Source organism: Mugil cephalus, chromosome 6 (assembly GCF_022458985.1).
Source record: "Mugil cephalus isolate CIBA_MC_2020 chromosome 6, CIBA_Mcephalus_1.1, whole genome shotgun sequence".
NCBI lineage: Eukaryota > Metazoa > Chordata > Actinopteri > Mugiliformes > Mugilidae > Mugil > Mugil cephalus.
In genome coordinates, this window is record NC_061775.1 from 26,279,905 (window position 1) to 26,305,363 (window position 25,459).

Here is a 25,459-nt window from a genome sequence, read left to right on the forward strand (position 1 = left end):
GTCTGCTGCCATTTTTTTCCCTCTTCGTCAATCCGGAAGTAGCCGACAGTGTTTACAGCTAACAGCACGAGTTTTGAATGTCCGCAACTAGGAAGAGGTGAAAGGAAACAAAATGACCGAAGTACCAAACGGGACCGAGACTGACGCCATCTCCGTGCACAATTTCTCGGAGAAGATTTTGGAGCAGCTCGTCCACTTCCACGTGATGAAGATGAGCGGCGGCTTTTTCCTGTGGGTCGGTTCGGCTCCGGTTCTGTCCAACCTGGCGGTGTCCATGAGCAGCAGATATGTGAGGACACTTCACTTCTATTTATCCACAGAGACATGATGTGTAACTGTTACAAACAAAAGAAATCAGCAACAACATTAAAGTCTTTTCATGTTTGGTTCTGTACTTCGGTATTTATCTTGTTTAGTTCTGGTACTTAGTTGCAGAAATTGAGTGACCTGAAAGCGTCATAATTTTTATTATATATCAATTGTACTTTATACACTATCTTGACAAGCCACATCTAAAGCTTCCCTCGGGGAACAGTAAAAATCTTATTTTTTATTTTGAAGGTTTACTAATAGCTTTGTCATTTACTTATTTTTTTTCCCAGGATTCAATGCCATTATCTACATTAGTCATGGGGGACCCATCCAACACTACTCCGAACTCATTGGCACAGAGATTAGGTAACGTACAACCCAAGTTTATGTCTGTTATAGCTGTAAAAAGTTGTTGAACATTTATTTTAATTTTTGAATATTTGGCTCAGATTGACTTTACTGACAACATTGCTTTGGATTTGTTTTTCAAGTTTCATAATGAAAGTCAGTCTTCAGACCTGAAACAGGAGTAGATTGAGTGGGGTCGTCATAACGTGGTTTCAAATAGACATGTTTCATCTGGTAATGGTTTGAGTGGATAGAAAATATAAGTTTGACTAAAGCAAAAGTGGTAGTGACGCTGTTTGTGATAAAGTGTTGGTTTCAACCAAGTTTCAAGTCTCTTCGTGTTGTTTATGTAGAAACAAGGAGAATATAGAAGACCACTCAGAATAGAATACACTTTATTGCCATTTCCACAGGTACAAGAAGGTACATTACAGTATTAAAAAAATAAATATAAATGTACAGAATAAGGTAATTGAAGATGTGTAGAACCACTGTATTTAATTAGTTATTTTTGTATTTATTTACTATTCACTTTCCCTTGTCTTGTGCACTGTCCTTAATGCTGTATGAAGGATTCTGGGTTCCTCTCACAGCCCAAAGACATAATTGTTAGGTTACTGATGATTTGAAATTGGCCCTGGGTGTGAATAGTTGTCTTTCTGTGATTGAACTATCAGCCTGTCCAAATTATGCTCTGCCTCTCGCCTAATGATGGCCAGTCCCCTCTGTGACCCTTCAATAGAATAAATGAACAAAACCAACAAATAAGCTGAGGGAGTGGAAGGAAAGAAAATAATTTGATTTATTGTGCTTTAAACCTAAATATCTATGTATATCATATGTATTTGGACGAACCTTACTCCACCCACACTTGGATTTTCCAAATATTGGACATTGAGCCTCACCCACCCAACTCTCTGCTGCTGGTTAGCTCAGGCTAACAAAACAAACGTACAGTTGTCATGAATAGTCCTAAATCGTTTTTTTGTACCAGGCTGTAAACATGTTTATTAATGCTGTAAAGTTGGGCCTTTTAACATTGAAGTCTATGGGGATTTGCTCCCCTTTGGAGCCTCAAGTGGCCACTTAATGAACTGCAATTTTTTGCACTTGTGCATAGACTTCATCGCTCAGATTGGGAGGTTGACGCATGGCCACCGGCCTTTTAAAACAAAATTCACATGCTAGAATTGGCCCCTGTTCACTAAAGGCCCTGGATGATTGTTGGCCAGTGTGGAGTTTGGATAAAACAAGTGAACTGAGGTGGAAATCTGTCTGCATTGCACACATTTGTATCAAATAACCAATATTTTTCCAAACTAAAAATAATGTAATTGTGTGTTTCTGTTTCCTTTGCAGCAAAGAAGACCAACAAGCAGGTATTTGTGAGTTACAGTCTTCCAATGACGGAGTCCAGTCTCAGCCTCTTGGTGGAGAACAGGATCAAAAAGGAGCTGGAGCTTCACCCTGAACACTTTTAACCAGATATGTCACCGTTTCGGACCTTCCTCCTCCTCCTCCTCCTCTTCTTCAGCGTCATCATACACCAACACAATAACCCAAACCATCAGCATAGTAACATCTAGTGTCCTTTTATTGACATAATAAATTAAGTGGTTTATTATCAAAACATGTAGACCTATGGCTTTTTGTACAAATGCATCATATTAAAAAAATAACACTTAGAAAACGGCATTAGTGGTTGAGATTTTTTTCCTCTTTTTTTTTTTTTTTTTTTCCTTAATGTGTTTGAAAACCTACAAACTAGCAAACCGTACAGGGGTGTTCAAAATACGTGCTAAATATGGTTTTTAAAAATGGAGGAGGTCTAGATCTGCTGGGCTCTGCTATAGTCGCACAGAGACGGATGGTTTATCTATCTGATGATGTGCTTCAAAGTCTATAAAAGTAAGGTCCTTACTTTATGGATGAACGAATGGCACACGTGTACGTACCTTACAGGTTTATACTTACATCCTATTAATGCACACTGATCACAACTAGACCTGGTCTGCGCAGGCCGTACTGCTCTAATCTAGTCGTCACAAAGGTTTATTTCAAAAAGAACTGGAAAGTATTGTGCTGTCTGGCTAAGGTCACACATCCTAGGAGCTGGATTTACAACATTACCACAGTACAGAGAACAAGGAGAAAGAGAGCTGGAGATATTTGCTAATGAAGGAGGTATTTTCAAAACCACAAACAAAATTTGCCCTTGGCAGCGTGACAAAATAAATACTGGTTTTCTTTCATTACTTTTTGTCTCCTCTGTTTTGTTAAAAGAACAGAGCCGTCAACGATAAAGCCATTTAAAGGCCGAGATGCGTCATAAGACGTCGGCGTCCGTTCGGCTCTCGGTTTTTGTTTTAGCGTTACGCGTTTAGGGAGCGGGGGGGTGGTGGTTCTATATGCTACACACACAGTCTGCACGGGGGTCTCCGGCTGCTCGTCACCTCCCACAACCATCATGCGCCCCTAACAGTAGTAATGCTTCCTTAGAAACCAAAAAAATAAGAATAAAAATCAGCGTCTACACTGACCTCACCTCTGAGGATAAAGTGCCACATTGGACTCGTAGAAGAAAGAAGAGGACGTGTAAAACCATTTGTGCCCTTTCATGCGAAAAGAGTGGTAGTGGTTTAAGCCAATCCCTGGATCTCCAATGTGTTGGCTGAAAATCACAAACACGTTGATTGTGTCTCTGACATTTAGTGCAAAATAACTTGTAAAGAATTATAAGATGCAGTGAAATCCCGTTTCAACAAGTCAAAACTACGAACAGAAACTTCACGGAGCACAAGTTATTCAAAGTTAATCTGCTGTTTCGTCTCTTCGCTCGTCTGCTCCCGTTATCCTTAAAATACAGAGCGGACGGCCGCGTCGAGATCATCACCAACACCGTCATATTATTTAACACACACACACTGACTTCAGGTAAACTCAGTCCAGTACAGAATTTTTGGCAACTCCTGAATGAATCATAGTCACTACAAATTACACAGATTTACTATCATCGTCATCATCAAACCTCACCAAGACAAGAGTTCATCTGGTTCATCCGAACAATTCATTTCCCTTAAAGGTTAGTTCACTGAACATCCGGTCGGGTGAATGCTGGAGAAAAACTAATTACAAACTGACTATTGCTCTGATGCTCACACCCCGTTGGCTATGGCACAGTTTCCGATCACCTCCCCGCCGGTTGCGAGAGCGTACGAGGCCGGCACCGCTGCCAGAGCGGTGGCCGCCGCCACCGTGGCGCTCCCGGTGGCTGAGAGGTGTAAGGGCGTGTCGTGGACGCGGGAGTAGTCCCTGTCGCTCTTGACGAGGAGGAGGTGCTGCTCCCCCGGGTGGAGCAGGGTCTGGCGGGTGAAGGTCTCGCCGTCGGCCAGGCTCTCCGGCAGGGGCTGACCCCGCGGCTCCGGCAGCAGCAGCAGGCAGATGATGCACAGCAGGGTGCAGCAGGCGAAGATCACGTGATGCAGGAAGTAGCCCTTCTGGTTGTGGAGCTCCATGATGGGCGCGGTTAGCATCCCGAAGCCGGCGCTGGCCAGGACCAGTCCCAGACCTCCACCCCTGCACAGACAGAGAGGAACCGCGGATCCATCACCAGGTATTCTAAATTTTAACTTAAACTAAAAGCTATAAAGGGATCCATATTTAACAGTGTGGCTGCAGGAAGGCTGCATCAAAATATATTTTATTACTTTATGCAACTAGGATCCACACAGCAGTTCTCCAGAAGTGCAAACAGGAGAAAATGACTCAGTGGCTTCCAGGAGAAACTGAAAGTTTAAACCATTATGTCTCAACCTGATCCACAGCCTCAGATCTTCATCTCAATAGTTCAGCCGTTCTGCTTTTAGAGCAATCAGCTCATTTGATGCATACTGAACTCTTCAAGGCCTCTACACTCAACTGCACCACAAGGTGGAGCCAGTAAGCAACATGAGAACAAAAGCCATGTCCAGAGATTCATACGGTGCAATAACATAACACTACCGGTCAAAAGTTTTATCCAAGCATCAGTTTTCTCTGGTCTAGTTGGTCAGAGCTTCATCCTACAGCAAGATAATGAAACTTTAGTCCAAGCTCTAGCAGAACTACCTCAGGATAAAAACAAGGTGGAAAGCTTGAAAACAGTGAGTGGACCATGGCCCAGTCTCTAGACTTTGACCCCATGGAGCAGGTTTGTGGACGGCACATTTAGGAGGCTTAAATTTCCAGTGTGAACCCACTCAGTGCAGTTAATGATTGGGGAAGGAAGGTGGATGCTCTTTTGCCACCATTAATCAGTTTAATAAGGATAATACATCAGTGTTTAGTTTAGTTCTACACTAAATTAATGTAATATGAACATAGGACACAAAGTAGGTGTGTGTTTAAAGTCACTACTCTACATGTACTATGTGTTTATAATAAGTAATATTTACATAGTTTAGTTCAACTTTGGATCAACTTTTGGAGGATTAACTCAACCTGGGCTCTGATATTTAGAAGGTGATGCAGTCGTAAGCTGCTGATTTGTGTTTCTGACCGCGCAGGCTCACCTGATGACAGTAGGAGTGATTTCAGCACAGAAGAAGATGCTGAGCGTGCTGACGGCGTGAGAGGAGAACATGCCGATGATGGAGAAGGCCACCGAGAATTTCCTGTTCAGAGTGTCTCGCAGAACTGTGCAGAAGACGAAACGAGGTAAGCACACAAATAACATCACCGCCGTCGTCGTAATAAGTCTCCTCAGATCAGCAGAACAGTTTACTATCTCCACACATAAAGACCCAAACTGCAGACGTACCCGTGTCATGGCGCAGGCTGTATTTTCCAATCACTGGATTCCATTAGTGAGCATTGGAGGACAGAAGAGAGCGGAACATGTCGTTAGTAAGCACAAAGGGCAGCACAGTGCTGACTCAAAACAATTAAAAAAAAAAAGGCTTCAGGAGAATTCGGAGCCGCTAACCACTGAAGCATGAAATAATGACTACATACTGCAGATGTAGGTCAAAAAGAGAGAACGAGGGCGGGCTCCTATTAGACGGAGGGTCTAACTGCAGTCTGTCTGTACGGTTTTAATGAGTTGGGGACGACATGCAAGGTGTGCAAAGGATTTCAGCTTTGAGTTCCAAGATGATTTTCCTTAACTCTCCAAACTGACTTTTTTTTCTGATTTCAAAGCATTTCTAAACCAAATAGGAACTCTGTGAAGCTTCAAAGTATTCTCGACACGTCAATTAACAGAAGTGCATGGCTCACAAGTAATGAGATAAAAAGAAAATCTACCATCCGGTCAGCAAATGTTTGTCAGCTCTAGTGTTGTGTTTTTTTTACCTACATTTCACATATTTTACATTATAGAAGGCAACTTTATGAGGTTAAATAATACGTTGTAATTATCAATAAGTTATTGTACAAGAGTTATGAATTTGCTTTTTCTTTGTCTTTGGCGACACCTTTGGTGAGAGACGGTAACTACAGGTGTGTGGTTAAACTTCACTTCCCAGAGTTCTAAATGCTGTCCCCTGTCTCCAAAGATGTTTTGTTGTTCACAGTCTCATCAATTCAAATATTGACATAAGAGACATTTATTAAAATAAAATGAGCTTGAAATTGCTCCTTAAAAGCTCGATTTATGCTTCTCTGTTATATGTATGAAGAGCGTATTTGCATATGCAAAGGTACTGTATAAATCTATAATAGTTTTGGTATCTGGGTAAATTTTGTCACCTGTCCATGTTTGCACACAGACTACGACTTTACTAGGAAGAACTTAGACTTTATTCAGCATCTTTGGTGTTTAGGAACCAATACTAGTGTGTGCATCTGTGGAACATGTCCGCCTACTTATACTTATGATGGCAGGTGCGTGTTTGCACGTCTGGAGCTGTGCACGTTGCTCTTACTCAATGGTATCTTTGAATCCCACAAAGATTTTTAGGTGGAAGTCTGATTTTTACCAGAGGAAACAAACAGTAGCTACGAGCAGCACGACTTCCCTAAGAGTCTCTTTTTCAGTGAGTACTCACGGTTAAGCAAACCCAGCTGCAGGAGTGACGCCAGGGCTGTTATGATCATGAAGGTGAGCAGCCCCCCGCGCCGACCCATCAGCCCCACGGCGGGGCAAAGCGCCAGGCAGGTTGCCAGGGCGATGCCGGCCATGGTGTAATAGTCCGCGTGGCACAAAGCGGTGGGCTGGGCCTCGGGGTCCATCATGCTGCGGGCGAAGCAGTGGTGAATCCCGTAACCTGTCAGGCTGCACCAACAACACAAAGGGGGAGGGGGGAGGCGATCAGGAAAGCAGCCAGGGAGGTCGTACCTCAGACATGCGTCTGCCACGGGGCATGCATGTCTTCGTCACGTCTCTGGGGACGAGCTCATGTGTAATTCATGCTCCCAACACAACGGATGTTGGCTTTGATTAGCAAAGGAACTGTAAAAAGCCCAGCCACAAACGCCACACACTTACGAGTTGACACACAGCACCACAATGTTTTTCCACAGGTTCCTGGTGCTCATCATCTTGACAATGCAGGTCCTCTGGGGTTTCTTGTGCAGCTCCTGCTCCAGCTCTGGTAGGAAACATGAAACGTACACCTTGAGACCTTTTCCCTTCAGAAGGTAATGAGAGGCCGGCCGCTAAGGGACCCTTATCGCGGGGAAGCTAATGTGCCGCGGGGCCTTTAGATAGATACAGGACATCACCGGGCCCACTCTCATCATCTATCTGTCTGCATGGCCGATGAGAGAGGCAGGCAATGGATCAGACACCAACACAGGCGGGAGAAATGTACTGGGAGAGGTGACGCTAGTATAGAATACTGCAGTTGCTATGCAATTAATCACTGGCTATTAACTGATCTATAATAAGTGCGTTCAATGGTAAGAATTTACTGCATAAAATCTTGCGCTTTTAAGTTGTTGATCAGACAAAACGAGTGATTCAAAGCGTCACATTTCACTGTTTCTGACGTGTTATTTTGAAATATGAAATCATCAAAGTGATGTGCTAACCCATAGTGGAAGTAATTGTTCTCGCGGTCCTATTCAGACGTCTGGCTTCACTGATCGTCCAGTGGGAAGCGACCTGAAGGTGGACGCCTTGGATTGCGGCTGCGTTTCGTCATGTGATCGGTCTGTGAGCGGTGCTCGAAAAACCTGGCCACTCTTGAAAAGGGGAGCATCTCTGCGTCTTTTTTGAAATGTCGGCGTCTTTGCATTCTGTTGCATGTTCATTTCATCACACAGCACGGAGCAGTTGCGACATACCGACGGCGATTTAAAAAAAAAAGAAATAACTCGCGTAATGGAGTGGGGCAAAGCAACAGAAAGGGTTCGGGTTTCGCAGCAGAATGGATTTTGGGAGCTTGCGTTTTTTGTGAATTTCGCCCTCACCTGCGAGAACTCCGCTGGGCTCGGTTGTCATGTCAACCTGATTCTTCCTAGCGATGCACAGCATCATGGCTTTGGACCGCCTGTAGTGCTGGGTGGCCAGCAACCAGCGCAGCGATTCGGGAAAAATCCTGCAGAGCAAGGAGAAATTGTGGGGGGATAGGAAGGAAATAGAGAGTAGAGAAAGGAGGAGGAGCAGAATATTTTACAAGAGCGAGAAAGAAAGAAACAGAGGAGAGAAGAAAAACAACAGAAGAAAGAGAGTATTGTTTGTCAGTCGAAGCAGAGTGTGCTTCGTACTGTGTAGTGTTGTGTGTACTGTACAAGCCATCGCCTGGCTCAGTGCGAGCGGGAAGAATCTACCTCCTCCTCCTCCTCCTCCCACTCCACCCAACCCCTGCTGTGGATTTCCTCAGAGGGTGGGACTCACCAGACGTAGGGCAGCATCAGAACGAAGGGGCTGATGATGACGATCTGCAGGACCTGCCAGTCATCCCGGTTCGGCCAATAGCGGCACAGGACGGCCACCCCTGGCATCAGGAGCTGCCCGCCCACCATCAGAAAACTGGCCACCATGGTCATGGAGAAACGCCAGCCTGGCAAACAAAGCTCGATCCCTGAAATAAAGACACAGAGAGACACGGAGAGGAAGGTTTAGTTTCAGGGGGAAAGATACGGATCCTCGTTGCGTCGGAGTAAAATATGTACGAGCTGCGTTTGTTTGGATGTAATCACCGTCGTGAGCTAAATATTAAGCCTCAGCGTTCTTATCGGAGGAGTGTGATGTGGTATGTGTCTGTTTAATGCTGAGGCAAGTGTTGAGGTTTCCTCTCTGAATTACTGATGACTCCTATTACTGATCCCTCCCCAGAGAGGACACTGGTTTAACACCAGGCCTCTTGATGAACTCTTGATGGAGCTTAGAGAGGGTTCAGCTGTTCTCTGAGCCTTTTCACTGTCCCTTGATTTCCCCCCCACACTCACCCACCCACCCCCCCTCCCTCCATCGCTGCCTGTAACATGGTACAGTCCAGATGGTCTGGCCCATATGGCAAGGTCTTTCTGAAGGTGACCATTGTGGTTGAGGAGGAGGAGGGAGGGATGCTCGCTAACCTGTACTGTCACTTCTTATTGTGCAGATGAAGAGAAAGAGGTTGAGGAGGGAGTGGGAAGACTAGGAGCAGAATACAAATTACTTTTCCCTCCAAAGGATAGAAAAAGTCCCTCCATTCATCAGAGAAATCACCGGAGGAATGACAATAAAGACGAGCAAGGAGAAAGAAAGAGAGGCCCTAATGAGAAAAGGAGGAGGGAAAGAAAGGAGAGATGAAAGAAAGATTTTTTTGAGATAAAAGAAAGAAAGAAAGGGAAAATGATTCAGTGGGAGAACAAGGCAGAGAGGTATTACCGGAAAACTCTCGACCTCTTCTTTCTCCTCTGCCCCGCTGGTAGCGGAGCAGATGAAGGAAATTAGACTGACCCGTAATCCTTAACCTGCCTGTCAGCTTCTTTCTCTTCAGCCAGGACGACGCTGTGACTCTCTCACAGCGATGGAAGTATTGAAAGCTGTTAAAGCTAAAGGACGGAGCCTAATATTCATAATTAGGCTCTCGTTATTGAATTATCACCTCTAAATTCAAAGGCGTTTTCGTTTAATTTGTACCTTTAGAGTGAGCTGGTCCTTTTTCCACAGAGGCCGCCATGTTCCTACTGTGCAGATACACTTCTTTAAGCTGAGGAGGCAGCCACTAGTTTTTCTTATGCGCTCATGAAGGTGGGTGGTGAGTGTAAGGCACGTGTGGCCACACTTTTCTGGCTGATGTATCCAGCACTCCTACTCATTTTTATGCCCTGTCTTTAGTTGATATAAATTGGAAGACTCACTCTTTGCAGCATCTTTGGGGAGATCTCACACCGGCTGCCTCTCAATCCGTCATTGTACCGGTTCACACCGAATACCGAATTATGAATTATGATACGAAAGTGTAATACACTAGTATACTAGTGAATTTGATGACACAGTGTTTGGAACAAGAGACCGTTTCAGATTGGACCATTTTCAATGTAGCGCTTCGAAACACACATGGTGTGACCGCGTCACTGTGAGACGAGGTGAAGATGGAAAAGTTCGAAAAATTAAGCAACAGAACAAGACAACTTGTGACTGTGTTGGGTTGTTTGGGTTTTTTTAAGGGTGACCAGACGTCCCCCATATCTGGGGACAATCCCCGTTTTGGACGACTTGTCCCCTGGCTAAAGCTGTCCACGAAAATGTCCCCAATTTTAGCTTTTTACGAATGAGAAAAAAATATAGCAGTAGGATGACAGTTATTACGGTAGCCGACAGACATAGCAGATTAAATATGAATATGTCAAAAATAAATTAAACCGTAAATGTCGAGGTTTCTTCCTTTAATTTTGATAACATTTAACTATTATTATATTTATTTTTTCTATCTCCGAGCTATAAATGTCCTCAGATTTCCACATCAGCAGTCAGTGCTAACACACGGCATCATGCAAGTGTGGGATTATTCTACAATATTTACTCATCATCACAGTAAAATAGTCCATCCTTAGTCAATCTACTGCATTAATTCCTCTCTCAACCAGTAGAAAATGTTGTGAAAATCTAAAATACTAGATTTAGTGGATATATGAACAGCAGAGAAACACTTATTACAATAACATCCCACACAGCTACAATAAATGTTAAAAACTTTATATTATATTTTTAAAACCTCTGGATCAGATGCTCAGAGAAGCGTGCACTGCAACAGTGCATCTCACTAAGTGAACAGCCCAACCCTGCATCATTGTCCTGTATTGATCAGCGTACTGGGAACTGCTGGTGTGGGTGATATTTAGTTGGCTGCAAACTTCAACCTCACCAGTAGATGTCACTAAATCCACCACATTGGCCCTTTAACACTTTATCAATCACCGTAACTCACACTTGGAAATTTGCTTTGTGATATCTCAAGTAACAAATTCCTCCAAACATCTCTTTTCCTGGGGCTCCCTGGTCTTGTATCGCTCCCCAACCTGCAGCCGACAGCAGCGGTGCGGTGAGTTACGGTAATTCAAATAAGAAGCCAGATGTTCAGGTCTCAAAGGGTTAAGTGAAAGTAACAACACCACAGTCTAAACTATTAACATCAAGAAGCGAAACCCCAGATTTTAACCTAAGGGCTAGGGTTAGTTTTTCAGTGTTGGGCATTAGTTTTACGGCCCAGTACTCCTGTGAAGTATTAATATGAAACATTTACATTAAACACATAAGTTTATTTATCCTGCGTATGGGAAATGACCTTGTCACAGTAGCTCAGAATTATGCAAGAAATATATAAGAAATTTGAAAGAACACAGAAAATATACAAGAATATAATGGCACTCTGACAGCCAATATATACGGTGTGGGCCAGGAGTTAATTAAATGCTAAAAAAAAAATCAGATTATTGCTTTAAAGTTTGCATAAAGTTCTTGTTTGCATGCACTTAGTTATTTTCCACTGGGACAGTGACACCACAGCAGTAAATAGTCCAGGATCAGACAGAGGCGGACGCACACAAGGACAGACAGGCTGGAGAAATCAACTGTACCTTGGCAAAGGCAACGTATCCCTAAAGCCTAAAGCAACCTCGCACAACAAAAAAAAAAAAAACCTCTCCCGATCTCTCCGGGGAGGTGTCTGATCCTGCTGACTCCACTGGGATATCGATGCACACACGCAGACACACAAATGCACCAACCACACACACAGATACACAACAAACACACACATGTTGGCAGGGACCTTTTGTTCCAGCTGAGTAGGAGAATGGTTCTCCTTGTGCTGATTATCTCACTGCCCCCCCTGTGCGCTGATTCCTCCCCCTCCCTCCCTCCCTCCCTCTCCTTCCTCCCCACTCGCCATCCTCCTCATTCCTCCCTTTAGCCTATCAAGACTGAAGTGGCTCTCTTTCACCCCTTGTGAAACCACCATCCCCCACCTCTACCCCTACCTCCCTACCTCACCCCTCCTCGTTTCACCGAGCAGCTCCTCTGACTTTACATCAGGAAGAAAAAGGGACACTAAAAAACAAAAGGACGAGGAGGAGGAGGCGACCAGAAGCAGCTGATCTAAGAGTCAAACTGATCTTTGATGACAAATGGATGACAGCACCGCCACCACACACAAACACACAAACACACACACACACACACACACACACACACACACACACACTGTCTATTGTCTGCTGCTCCCTTGCTAACCTTGCCTGGGGCATCAGTGGAGAGACAATTGGCTTTCTAACAGCATGAGTGAGAAGCACAGTGTGTGTTTGGCTGTATGATGGAGATGTACAGTATGTATATATGTGCAGCTAGCTACGGGAAGACATTAATCAGTGACACAATATCAAAAACTAACTGCCATAAACTTTCATTATCTGTTAATTAATCAATTCGCTCTACAGCTAAAGTTGAAAATGACAGTTTTTTTAGTTTGTGCATTAAGTTTTGTATTTGGTAAGCTATGGCTGCACGCCAGTCATGATGACGTTTTCCCACATTAATGTACTAAGCCAGTCAGAGGTTCCAGTCCTCTTTGCACTAGTGCATGTTCGATTCCGGCCCTTTGCTGCACGTCACACGATCTCTGTCACCCCAGGATTTCCTGCCTCTGTTTGCTGCCATTATCAAAATAAAGGCATAAAAGAAAGGAGCCAAAAAATACATTTAATGGTCGTCCATCAGATGGAGGCCAAAACATTTCACTCAAAAAACCACAGATCTGAATATACGGCCGCACCAAAGAGGAAAAGCCAAAGGTTCACAGAAACATGAACACTGCAACTTTACAAAATGCTGAGATCAGAACCGAAAACATCAGCTGATCGTCTAGAAACTTAGTTTGCTTAATTATTGACTTGTTTAACCTCCTGAGACCTGAGATTATGTTTGCTGTGCATTTTTAATTTCTCCACGGTATCCGGGGATCAGTAGGACCTACGACGTATAAAATATAAGCATCATCTTTAAACAGGAAGTGGTAGTTTTTGAAAAAGAACATTGTCCTCATATGTGGACACTGGTATTATTTCATTATTTATATTGTAATGTGTGACAAATTTATTTTAATACCTGAACATGACTGAGTAAAACCGTAATTGCGAACAATGAAGTCCCAACATCCTCAAACGAGTTCTTGCTAATTAGCGACGTTGTAGCTTGTCGCTATTGATAAAATTTGTTAAATTTGCGGATCATATCAAACTAAAAATGTTAATAAGAATAAATAAATACATTTTAACCGTAGAATTTGACCACTTTTGTCCTGTGATCATCTGCAGAATGAATCTAATGAAATTAAATGTTATTGTATTGACCCGTTGCTACCACTAGATGGCAGACTAAAGTGTTTAAATGAAGCAGAAACAAGCTGCGATAAAACCTAAAACTTAATGTCCCCATATGCTAAACTGCAGCATGTGACAATTCTTAATCAAGTTTAAATGACCTATGAAGAAAAAAGCTATATAACTATTAGACCAGTAATATGAACATCGTTACAAGCTGTGGAAACTTGTGATTAGCATTTTAGCATTGCCATTTTTCTGCACTAAACGCAACTGATCAACGACGTTAGAAATGGCCTGCTGCAGTGTTAGGGGACACCTTTATTCAAGAGGGAGGGACGGGAAACGGTTGGACGGCTCAACAAGGGCACGGCATGACAGCATCATTTACACTGAGTCAGCAGAAGCCATCCGCCTCAGCTCATAACAACACGCCCACGCCCGCACATACAGTATATACTGCTTGTCTTTGTCATTACCTTGAGGTCTCTGAGGAGCCAGAAGCGCAGTGAGGAAGGGGAAGAGACATTAACCTTGTTTTCGCTGCTGTAAAAGCAGCTGCAGCCCGTTTCCTCTGGGCCCGTCATGCAAATACTCTCTTTGCAGAAAAATCTCCCAAAAACTAATCCCCTGAAAATTTAGTGGCTTTCTAGAGACGCTCTGGGAAAGTCCGCAGGGATTCACACCGTCTACAGTGAATTCAAATGTTGACCCATTTTATAGGAAAAACACACCACAGTGTCTGTGTTAACTTCTCAAATGAAAGAATAATCCTATTTCTTCACGCAGTTTGACGGAAACCAAATATCACAGTGAGGAAATGGCAAGTAAAATGGATATTACCTCAACCGGAACTCAAATTTGGTCTGAAGTTTGGTCAAGATTGGTTTGTTTTCACCAAACTAAACCTGAAGTTTCTCAGTTCATGTCCTTTTGGAAGTTGCGTCTCTAAGCTGTCGTGAATTTTGGCCACTTCAAAGCAGCTAAACTAATTCTGAATACGGATATATTGTATCATCACTTGCTTGTTAGCAGTTATTCACACATCCAGCAAACGCATTACAGGGATTGTGTTCAAACTCCTTCAGGAATCATCTGGATCGTGTAGCTGCTAAATGCTCCACTTTGTTGACAGATAGCGCACCACGCTTTTCCCCGAAAACAGCTGTGGCCAGATTTTGTCCTTCGAGAGAAGCGGGACTGAGCCAAAAGAATAAATGAAATCCAAACATCAAATTAAAATGATGTATCACGCATTGTGGATTCAGCCCTTTGGACCTTTTCTCTCTCGCACAAATCTCCAGCTCGGTAAATGTTTCCCCATTTCTGAGGAAGCAGTGGTTCAAGTCTGTGCATCATCTAAAATGAAGCTCTCCAGGCCACTGACGATGAGTGTTTACTGCTCTTGAGCAATATTTTTTGACATATCTTGATATAACTTTCTCACAATGTACAACGATCAGGCATAACATTATGACCACCTTCATAATATTGTGTAGATCTGGTCCAGCTGGGTGCTACATGTCTAAGTAACACCCACATGAACGAATGTCGGGTCCAAACGTTTCCCAGCAGAACGCTGAATTATCACAAGATGGTTTAAATGTTATTTACTTCTCCTGTCAGTGGTTTTAATGTTAAGCCTGATCGGTGTATCTGCTGCTAATCGTGGTAAAAATGGTGGCCAAGTTTCCAAGATGGGTTCACATGCCACAATCTGTCGCAATATGGAACAAAAAAACGAGGAAGAAGGACACAGAGAAGGACGCTCTATCCCTAACACCTCCTCCTAAAGCGCCGCATAACAGACTAATAGAGTCTGTGCAGAAATGGTGCGACTACCAAATATGTACACAAAACGCACACACAAACACATTTACAGTAGCAAACTAAAGCTTCTTCTGGCAGCTCCAGTGGAGTTTATTACGAGCCGTGTGCCGCGGAAAGATAAGCAGACGATGAGAGATTTTAAATGGGCCTCAAGAAAATGAGCGAATGCTGGTGGTAATAAATGGTGGTGTGAGGAGGAGGAGGAGGGGATGAATGGGGCTGAGGACGTACGAGGGAAGCGTGGATGGAAAAAGGCTAGAGAGCTGCTGGATATAGAAACAGAATTTCGGTGCTGCGTTTTCAGCGGCTGAGGGTGAAAGGAGGGGAAGATTAAACGGGCATCTCTGAGGGGAGAGAGACACGGTGATACAGACGGAGCAGCGCAGCAAACACAGCACGTACACATGCATACGGTAAAATCATCCATAATACGCTATATGCATGCTTCATGCTTAATTTCGCATTTGTCTTTGCAATCTCCTTCCTGCAGCTGCATCTTTACGCAGCGGTCGGACACTTATGTGCCCGTACATGGGATTGCTTGACGTGTTTTGTCCACGAATGTAAAGGAAAAACTGTTTAGGACAGAGACACGTTGGCTCTGTTCTGCAGCTCACGAAATGGAACTCTACTTTTTGGATTAAAATGCAGCCCTTCAGCTTTAATTTGGGGGCTGTTTACATCCATAATGGGTGCAAACATCTGGTCCTTTTATCCTCCTTTTATTCCCTTATTTTGGCACGGTGCAGCGAGATAATGATATATTCAGACAAGGCAACCAATCAATTCATTTCACGATCAAAGACGAGTCTTTTTGAGCGGTTGGTCGAGTCACGTGACCTCGATCCTGGTCTCACCTGCTGAGGACGGCGAAATGAAAACCATGACGCCACAGAGGGATCCCAGTTCTTATTTAACACGCTTAACACCAACTAATGATAATATTGTAATTGCTGCGATAAGCATGAGATGAAATTGTATTTGCTAGAACATAAAATTAAAAGTGAGTGCAACACAAACCGCGCCACAAAATAAAAAAAAAGTGTTTGATTTATTGCAGTCAGGGGTGAAACGGGAGGTGGGTGGATGTTTTCAACAGAAACACTTTTGTCTTCTTCCAAATAAGATCAAATCTTTACAGATTTACAGCCTGTGTCATCGTATGACTGCTTGTTTCTTGTCTGAACACGCCTGATCTCAGGAGCTGAGGTGGTGCCAGCCTCTGGTAGAGCAAGTATTCAGATGTTAAACTACGCTCGTAACAAAACAAAACAAAACAAAACATACTTTCATTACTGTTAGGAGCGAGTCCAAGACTTATATTAACAACCACCTTGTTGCAATAAAGCAGGAGTTCCCTTTAAAATGAAAACCTCAGTTTAATCACTTGTCATTACTTTCACTTTTGGCCTCTAATAGGTCGGTTCATTCTCTCGAAAGAGATCTATGCAGAGCCAACGCCGTAGCTTGTTTCACTGGTGTAAGCATATGTACTTGTTCTGTAATTAGGCCTTTTGAAATGGTAGTCAGCAGCTACTCAGCTGTGTGATGAGCTGAACAACAGTTAAATTTACTGAGATCAATGCAACACGGAAAAAAAGACAGAAGAGATGGTGTTCAGGAGGTTTGTTTTGTGCTGAGAGACGTGGACGAGGGAATGCATTTCAGACCAGTTACAGCTGTTGTGGTCTGCGTGGCCGTGGCGTGTGATTACATTCCTGTGAAAGTTGCACATCAGGGTGCGGTATAGGTTTTAATGCAGGCGAATAAATCTGCCTGGAAACTGAGAATCAATGTCCTGGTCATAAAAGAGCAACAGTACAGGTCACTCAGTATGGATGTGGAAGGACAGCCATTCAGTCATTCATTTATTATCTATAACAGTTCTTTTCAAATCCAACGCACTAGATTCCAGAGTCCACACAACCACACAATATGTCACAGCAAAAACCTGATCAACTCCACAGTTTCTGTCCTGCAGAGATCACTAGGGCCGGGTACTGGAAAGGGCTTCACGATACGATACGTATCACGATACTTGATATTGCGAATGTATGATATTGCGATATATCGCAATATTCTACAAAGTTCACTGAGAATTTTTAAATGTAGCTTGCCACTTAAATGTCAAAACACAGTTTGCAGACTGCGTACTCTTTGTCCAGCTTATTAGTTCCTCCTTCCACCTGAAAGCTGCTAAATGTCAGCCTTACATTTTGATGGCATGTCAAGTTTTGCTCACTTCTGCTACAGTACTTGCTCGTCCACTTCTTCGGCCGCCTCGCTCGCCACTGCAGGAAACACCAGGCAGCAAGGTGGCGCTACAGCGACAACTTGCAGAGAGGAGGTGCGGAAGTTCAGCTAATTGTGTCCCAAAATGACTTTTTCTGTTAGAATCAATTTTAAGACCTTCAAAATGGATATTGTATCAGAGCAATTGCGATATATATTGTCATATCAGTATTTTTTCCCACCCCTAGAAATCACTGAACCTCAGTGACAGCAAAAGAAGATGACCTCAGACTGACTCCTCACTCTGCAAGTGTTTGTTTTTAGTTCATAATAATGAAATGGGTTGCAGTTTCTTCTCATGTGTCAGTACAGTATGTGCTTATTCTTTGAAGATGTCTTCATTTTCCCTTAGCGCTACGTATATATATATATATATTTTACCATTAATGGGACGGCTGTGCGTGTTATCTGCCGTCACGGCGCGAGTTCACTTCAAAGAGCCAGTCTGGGGCTGAGAGTCGACCGTTCCTCTTCTAATCTGCAGCTACATCTCAAACAACACCTTTTTTTTTTTTTTATGTGTGGGCGTCGCACTTCAAAATGCATGTAGACAATCTGTTGTCTCGCAAAAGCCGCAAATACACTCGCGGTGACTTATCCGATCATTAGCTTTTGTCTTTTTGCAACAAGACGGTAAGAACAAGAGGAAAATGACACGAATGAGTGAGATAGAAGAGAAAATGTACAAAAAAACAACAAACGAGAACGAGATAAACTCATAAGACCCCGAACATGCCTTTGGTTTTCTCCCCAATTACGAAGAAAACCTATTTTTGTTTCCAACATGGCTCTTATAAAATATTTATATGTATTACAACTAAAACTCTAGTTGCCTGTAGACAACAAACATCTGTGTTATTTCATCTTAATCTACTCTTGTAAAACTGTCTTAATGACGCACTAATGCATTCCTAAAGTTCACATTTATCGAAGTAATTGCTTAGATTAAATAAAAGCAAAAATGAATGGCAGTACCTTGATTCTTTGAGTCATTTCAAGTGATGCAAATGCCAATTTAATGCAGACACTGCTGTGCTAGATGTTGAAATTACATATAATTGTAGCTATTAATTATTCACAAAGATGTAAATTTGGGTTGTCTCCCTTTGCAGCACCTGAGGCTACAGCGGCTGTTAAAGACACTGAGGCATTAGCAACCTGCACAATTAAAAAGGCAAACACAGAGAGAGCTTTTAAAAGTCTGATTCAAGTAAGTTTATCATGTTAATTCATGGATATTTGCATATTTTTTAACATAAATGTTGGCAGTCATGTGGTCAGGCCATCACACCGTAGCTCCTTTACAGCCCACTCCTACATTCACAGCTCCCCGAGACGTTATTGGTGCTTTTCTCTCCTTCGTATACATCACAGATTAAGTCCAAATCTCAAAAAATCTCTCTCGGCAGACGGCTGGGAGGCGTCCATTTTGTTTGTTTGTTTTCACAATCAGTTCAGCGGAGGTTTATCAGGGACCCCCGCCGAGAGGGACAAAACCGGGCCCCGCTGGCCGGGCTCAAAGTCTGCCCTCGCTTCACACATAATGTATGACTAATCCCGCCATGGCCTGAAAGCGAGAAGAGGCCAGCGGAGGGTGAGAACAGTCAGGAGAGGGGGCAGTGGAGAAAGCAGAGGAGGGAGAGGACATTCTCTGGAAAAATGAATCAGCCAGACTGGTCTAAGTTTGACCAAAGTGGCTAGAAACTCTTCTGCGGTGGCTTTAAAGGGACATGTAGGTCAATTATAGCAACTCAGGGACCTGTTACAACAACTTAGAGATGCATTTGCAGTAAATGCTTCTCTGAGCATCTGATCCAGAGGTTTTATGAATATAATATAAAGGTTTTTAACATTTATTGTGGCTATGTGGGATATTATTGTAATGAATGTGTTTCTCCCTTCTTTATATATCCACTAAAACTCTATTTTATTTCATCGTTCCAGATGTTATATGGGATGTCTTGAGAGAGGAATTAATGCAGTAGATTGACTATGGATGGACTATTTTACTGTGATGATGAGTAAATATCGTAGAATAATTAAACACTAGTAGTAAAACAGGTTTTATGGCCTCGTGGAAATTTGGGGACATTTATAGCTCAGAGATTAATAAAAAAAAAAAATGAAATGGAGAAACAATTACAGTTTTGTTTATTTACTCATATTTAAACATGTTTAAACTGTCTGTAATGTCAATAGCAGTGCGACTGCCTACCGTAATAACTGTAGTCTGCGTGCAACATTTTTTTTTCTCATTCTTAAAGCTAAAACTGGGGACACTTTCAGGGACAAATTTAGATCCAAAACGGGGACTGTCCCCAGAAATCAAGGACGTCTGGTCATCCCTAAAAAACCCCAAACAACCAACATGGCACCTTTTGTTTGGCACATTTTTCGAACCTCTCCATCTTGCAGCGCAATACACCATTCACCCCTAGTAACCAGTGTTCGAAGAACAAAAAGTATACTAAAACATGCTCCAAAGTAAAATCCAAGACATAAACAAACTAATAAATAAATACTAAAACCTAATCACCAAAAAATGGAAAACTGGATGAAATATTCTCCTAGCGAATGCACACGTGGTCCCATTCATCTTAAATGATACAACTGTTACTAAACGGCAGAAAAGCCGGAGCCAGGAATGAGGCGATACAGGGAAAAGCAGCAGAAAGCAGACGAGCACGAGGAGGTGAAAGCTTGTACTTACTGAGCACGTAGAGGGAGAGAGCGAGGCCCGCCAAGCAGAAACCCTCAAAGAAGCGCAAGGTGCTGAACATGGTGACATTTACAGAGAAGGCAACACTCAGACCAAACACCAGCATGAAAAGCACCGAGAGAATCAACACCGGGTGTCGACCAAACCTTAGAAACGGAGAAAAAAGAAAGAGAAGGATGAAGGTCCTGATGTGTAGTCGGGTGAAAGAGATCATGCAGCTCATTGTGTCCCTTTGAGGACTTCCTAGTCTGAGGGACGGAGGGTCAGTGGGTCAGTGGGTCGGGTCAGAGCCGAGGCCTCGGTGGCCCGCGTGTTTCTTTACACCGTTTCCATGGTTACTGATCCCAAAACACAATGCAGGGACTTTTTTTCCCACGATGCAGCTCAGGTGGCAGCAGACGTGACCACAATGGCTTCAGCAGACAATAAAAGACGCATTCTCACTTTTATAGTTCCTCCACTACAGAATTTATTCAGCAGGTCTTTCTCTGAACACTTTTCACTGGAGCAGCTACAGCTGAAGAAAGTGTCACTACTCAAACTGTTGTCAGTAAATGAATCACTCTACAGAGGGACAGATGTATTAATGAAAAGACGTCTGGAGTTACTGGACGTCTGGTCGATCTCGTCTGGACTGAAATCTCTCATCAAATGTCAGATGGATTACAGTGAACTTTGGTGCAGCCATTTCTTGTCCCGAGAGGATAAAATCCGAGAGACTTTGTTGATTCCTTGACTTTTAATCTATTGGAACCAGCACGTCAAAGCTCTGTTACCAAGGAAAATATCTAATAAAATATTGATCTTCTTGTTGAAAGGATTAGCATGACATTTCATCTCAAAGCTTAATTTGCCAATACTTTCAGCTTATGATCAAACATTTGCTGATGACATTCAGCCTCTGCTTTATTTCTAAAGCTAATGAGCACTTGTTAGCGTTTAGCTCAAGCCAGTGCTGTGCATAAGATCAGCCTCAAAGAGCAGCTGGCGTGACAGTAAATCCTTGTTTAAATGTAATTTATTCCACATTTTTGACAAGCATAAGCATTAATTTGATAACTGGGATTAAGATCTAGATGCCCAAAACTATCCGTTTATCCATTCGCTAAAGATTTAGAGATTTTTTCATTGGTTATAAAAGTAAACTGAATGGACGTGGAGGCACGAAGAAATCGAAGATCTAGTGGGGAAGGTTTGAAACAAGGTGCAACTTAATTTGAAGGTAAAACTGAAACTGGGTGCAACAAATGTCAGTAATAATCCTGTGCAAGCTGCATTCTGAAATAGCAAGTGAAGTCTTTGCAGAAATGTGGCCTTACTCCCAGAACTCTGCAGTTCATCTGGTGAGTACGATACAATCATAAAGTGTAAAGATTCTCTGAAACAACAGAATTAAGATATGAGCTTTGTGACAGGAGGAGGGAGCGTACCAGTCAGCCATGACACCCATCACCAGGTATCCAAATATGGAGCCCACAAGCAAAGAGAACTTGGCGATGTGAACCTTCCAGGCCGAGTCGCACACCAGGTTCCACTGAAACAGAGACAAAGAGAACGATGGAGCAACGTTAGTCAACTTCCTCAGAGAAAAACACCCACAGCAACATGAAGTGAGGATGGAAGGCTGCACAGAAACAAAAGGAAACGTGGGCTTCCCTCGTCCGTCAAACTCTTTTCACTCTCTGACTCACTGAGTTGATAATTCATGGATGATGAGTGCAAATGCTTTTATAATATATTCAAAATGAAAAGGAAAAGACATGAAAAGTATGTGCATGTGTGAGCGAAAAGGCAGCATGTGTGAGAATGTGGGCCTCGTGTCTATAATAACAGAAATCAATAGTGTTCCGCTCTTTCCTCTCGGCCTCATGGGTCAGTGCGCACACCGCTGCAGCTCTCAGCATCTGAAACTCAGCCAAGGACACATGTGGAAGCACGCCGCGTACTCGTGTGTTTGTGCACGGCCCTGAGAGTGTGTCCCGGAGCCCGGTGAACCGACGCATCCGTGTGTGAAAGTGGTGTTGGTGTTTAACAGTAATTTACAGAAGTCCCCGCGGAGGATGGCAGCGAGAGTGGAGGGAGGCGATTACCGATTACGCTGAAGTCTGGTTGCGGAAGGGCCACTGGTGCTGTGGAGGAACTCAGTCAGAATGAGTTCATTATGCATGAACTATTAGCGCCATCGTTATCGGAGAAAACAGATTATTGTTTATGCCGGAGCTCGGCCATAACTCGACATCACTGTTTATTTATTGAGCAGTACACAGATTAGCCAGAACATTAAAACCACCTTCCTAATGCTGTGCCTCCAGTTCACTTGTGACTCATCAGAGAATGGACTCGGGCCTTCTGAGGGTCTGGCTACAGAATATTGTTAGTGGGGGGCCTGTGAGGGGAGGGACCAGTTTGGGATCTAGTGAATTTGGAGGCTGGGTCAAAACCTTGTGCTGTTGTTTATGTTTTTTTGAGTTGTTCCTAAGCCGTTTTTGTCTCTGTGTCAGGATGCATCCTGCTGGGGATAGATGCTGCCATGAAGGAGTGTCATTTCTATTTCTATGGGATGGGGGGGCAGTGCTCTAGGCTAGAAGGGGGCTACGTGTCTAAGTAACATCCACATGAACGAATACCAGGTCCAAAAGTTTCCCATGAGAACAATGAATTGTCACAAGATGGTTTAAATGTTTTTTACTTCTCTTGTCGGTGGTCATAATTTTGTGGCTGATCAGTGTAGCATGAATACAGTAGAATTACAGCAGATTTCTGTTGCTTAATCCCCCACCCAAAAAAAAAAGAAAAAAAATGATTAGGGGCGCATACCAGCCTTTCTGGTTTCTTCCCCTCTTTATGTAATGTGGACAGTCTTTCTGCGCTTACATAACTACCTGCTCCCTCCTTCTGCTAGTCAGTATGCTAATGAGATCGTTCTGCACTGTGTGCAAACACCTGAGACAATCAAGATGTAAACACTGTGGCACAAAGACCGTCCTGAAGAGATTATCTTATAAAGCGCGTGAAGGTTGTTATAATGTCTGCAAACACCGGTGCTCTGGTTTTTTACAAACGAGGAATAAAAGTGTTCTTCCCTGACACACGTTTCCCGAACAGACTCTGAGCTTTGTCAACACGTCATAAATCAGCCAGATATGACTGATCAGCTGTCACAGTGCAACATAGTGTCGGCTTTGTGTTACTTTCTATAAACAATCCATTTGATTTCCACACAATGAGGTGTTTAAAATGATGGAAGAGGTACCAGCGTGATACGCAGCATAAACACAGTGTTGTGACATATTTCAATACATAAAAATCCCCCTTAAAAAGTAAAACTGCGAGCCCACACCATACGCCACGGCTCCAGTCGCTGGCTGACCGTTTTTCTAAGATCAACACACATGTTTCTATCCCTAAAAGGACTTTCTGTTGACGTGATTTACTACCTAAACATTTCAACTGAGAGCCTAATCCTAAAACTTGTGCAGCCCAGTAAAACAGCCGCACATCTTCAGTATTTCATAACCCCCAACACAATAAAGACAACACACACACACACACACACACACACAGAACCCTCTCCTATTGAGGTCAGTAGGTAACTTGTCAGCCAGTTGTGTGCATTCTTGTGTCAGACTGTTGTGACACTGGTTGTAACGATGAGGTTGAGGATGAGGATGGTGATGGGGAACAGAGTGTGGATCTTTCTGGTGCTCACTCGTTACCTTGGTAACCACATTCTGACTAAGTCCCGTCTGCAGCTCCAGCCTCCACTCCTTGCAGGCGCACAGCATACCGCTGCCGTCGCCGACCGCCTCCCCGGTGCCGTTGCCGTTGCCGTTGCCGCTGAGCTGCAGCGAGGGCGCGCCGCTGGTGACGGACACCGGGGGGGATTCCACGGTCCAGTTACTGTCGTTGCCCAGGGGTTGCACGCACGTGCCATTGGGCTGCGCCAGGAGGAAATAATCCGAAAACTGGCTAAAGCCGATGAACAATGCCGGTATCCAGGTCAGGACCACGAGCTGCTTCTGGTGTTTCCCGAACCCCCCCAGAGACGGCAGAACGGAGCGGTCGATGTGCGGCAGCAGCCGGGGCGCTGGGTGCTCTAGCGGGGTGAAGCCGTTCTCAGGCGGGTGGTCCTGCGCCTCCGACCGGCCGCCTGCCATCACGACCCGGCCACAAAGAGAGCAGCTGTGCGCAACAGCGGGTGAAACAAAACCCCCGCTCTGTTGCCCTCTGCGCACTCTGCGTTAAGCCCTTTGACACAAAGGAAGCACACAGTGCAGATAAATCCGGTGTGTAGCCAACAAAAGCCCGAAACCAACAAGAAAAAAAAAAGAAAAGAAAAAAAAGAACAGAAGAGGGGCGTACAGATGCACCGAATCACCGAGCAGTCGCCCTCATGGCCAGGGGACGCGGGGCGACCAGGGGATGTCCGAGTGGAGAGGCTGTGTCAGGAGGAGGAGGCTGTGGTGAGGCTCCCGGAGAGGAGGAGTGGACGCGGACAGGAGGGCATGCTCACCAGCACGGGCTTTGTATTCCATGAGTACAGCTCCTACAGCGGGACCCATCCATGTGGGGCTCAAGTGTGCCAGGCCTGGTGGTTGTATGGAAGAGGAGCTACATCCAGATCCTCCTTAAACGCCCGCTGCTGGTCCTTGCTGATCCACCGGCGCCACAGGTCTCATACCTGTCCAAACCGTGACCTCCCGCAGGTGCGCATCCTTCAGCTGCTCAACTCCAAAAAAAAACACCCGAGCTCTCAGACACCCCCGGTCCGCGCTGAGGCTGCTGAGTTCAGAGGCGCCATGAAATATGGTGCTCGACTTGTCGCCGTCTACTCAATGGGACGCGGTGCCAAAGCGGGGCTTGGAGCAGGGATGAAGGCGGGGGGGGGCACACCAAACCCCGCCCTCCGTCGGTCGCGCTATGCGCTGCGATTGGAGAACCTTCAAAGAGCGACTGCACCACTGACGGGCATCTGCAGGCAACAATGATCGCCTTTGTGCAGCCTGTGCCCTCTCGGCTGAATATAAAGCACGTTACTCAACCATTCATGTTTCCCACCGATTCCAGATGATTCGCGGGGAAGAGGTGAAGTGGATCTTCACTGCTCCCGGTTTTCTGAAGGGTGGGGTGGTTTGCGCTGATGGGTCCTTGTCGAGCATCCCGCGGAGGCAGTTTTGGGTCACATGATCCTTTTTTCATAACCGTCATATAAATAGGCAGTATTAG

At 44.2% G+C, this 25,459-nt stretch overlaps 2 protein-coding genes across 2 annotated transcripts; one reads left to right on the forward strand and one right to left on the reverse strand.

Moving 5' to 3' along the window:
• On the forward strand, positions 1-2,411 carry psmg4 (proteasome (prosome, macropain) assembly chaperone 4). Its single transcript, XM_047587005.1, has 3 exons — positions 1-289; positions 603-678; positions 2,020-2,411. The coding sequence occupies exons 1-3, from the start codon at positions 113-115 to the stop codon at positions 2,139-2,141; spliced, it is 375 nt and encodes a 124-aa protein (XP_047442961.1). The 5' UTR covers positions 1-112; the 3' UTR covers positions 2,142-2,411.
• LOC125009249 (solute carrier family 22 member 23) lies at positions 2,237-25,072 on the reverse strand. The gene is made up of 10 exons (XM_047587003.1): positions 23,950-25,072; positions 21,664-21,767; positions 20,225-20,379; positions 8,480-8,666; positions 8,053-8,180; positions 7,127-7,229; positions 6,687-6,913; positions 5,459-5,491; positions 5,211-5,334; positions 2,237-4,236 (listed from the first exon to the last, which is right to left on the reverse strand). The coding sequence occupies exons 1-10, from the start codon at positions 24,388-24,390 to the stop codon at positions 3,816-3,818; spliced, it is 1,923 nt and encodes a 640-aa protein (XP_047442959.1). The 5' UTR covers positions 24,391-25,072; the 3' UTR covers positions 2,237-3,815.
• Between the last annotated feature and the right edge of the window lie 387 nt (positions 25,073-25,459).

Bases quoted from the DNA above. Each gene is read 5' to 3' on its own strand.
- psmg4 (XM_047587005.1), top strand. From the start codon at position 113: ATGACCGAAGTACCAAACGGGACCGAGACTGACGCCATCTCCGTGCAC. The intron at 290-602 runs GTGAGGACACTT...TTTTTTTCCCAG, and splicing joins TGTCCATGAGCAGCAGATAT to GATTCAATGCCATTATCTAC. The intron at 679-2,019 runs GTAACGTACAAC...TTTCCTTTGCAG, and splicing joins CTCATTGGCACAGAGATTAG to CAAAGAAGACCAACAAGCAG.
- LOC125009249 (XM_047587003.1), bottom strand. From the start codon at position 24,390: ATGGCAGGCGGCCGGTCGGAGGCGCAGGACCACCCGCCTGAGAACGGC. The intron at 7,230-8,052 runs GTGAGGGCGAAA...GTTTCCTACCAG, and splicing joins GCCCAGCGGAGTTCTCGCAG to AGCTGGAGCAGGAGCTGCAC. The intron at 5,492-6,686 runs GTGAGTACTCAC...AATGGAATCCAG, and splicing joins GCAGCTGGGTTTGCTTAACC to TGATTGGAAAATACAGCCTG.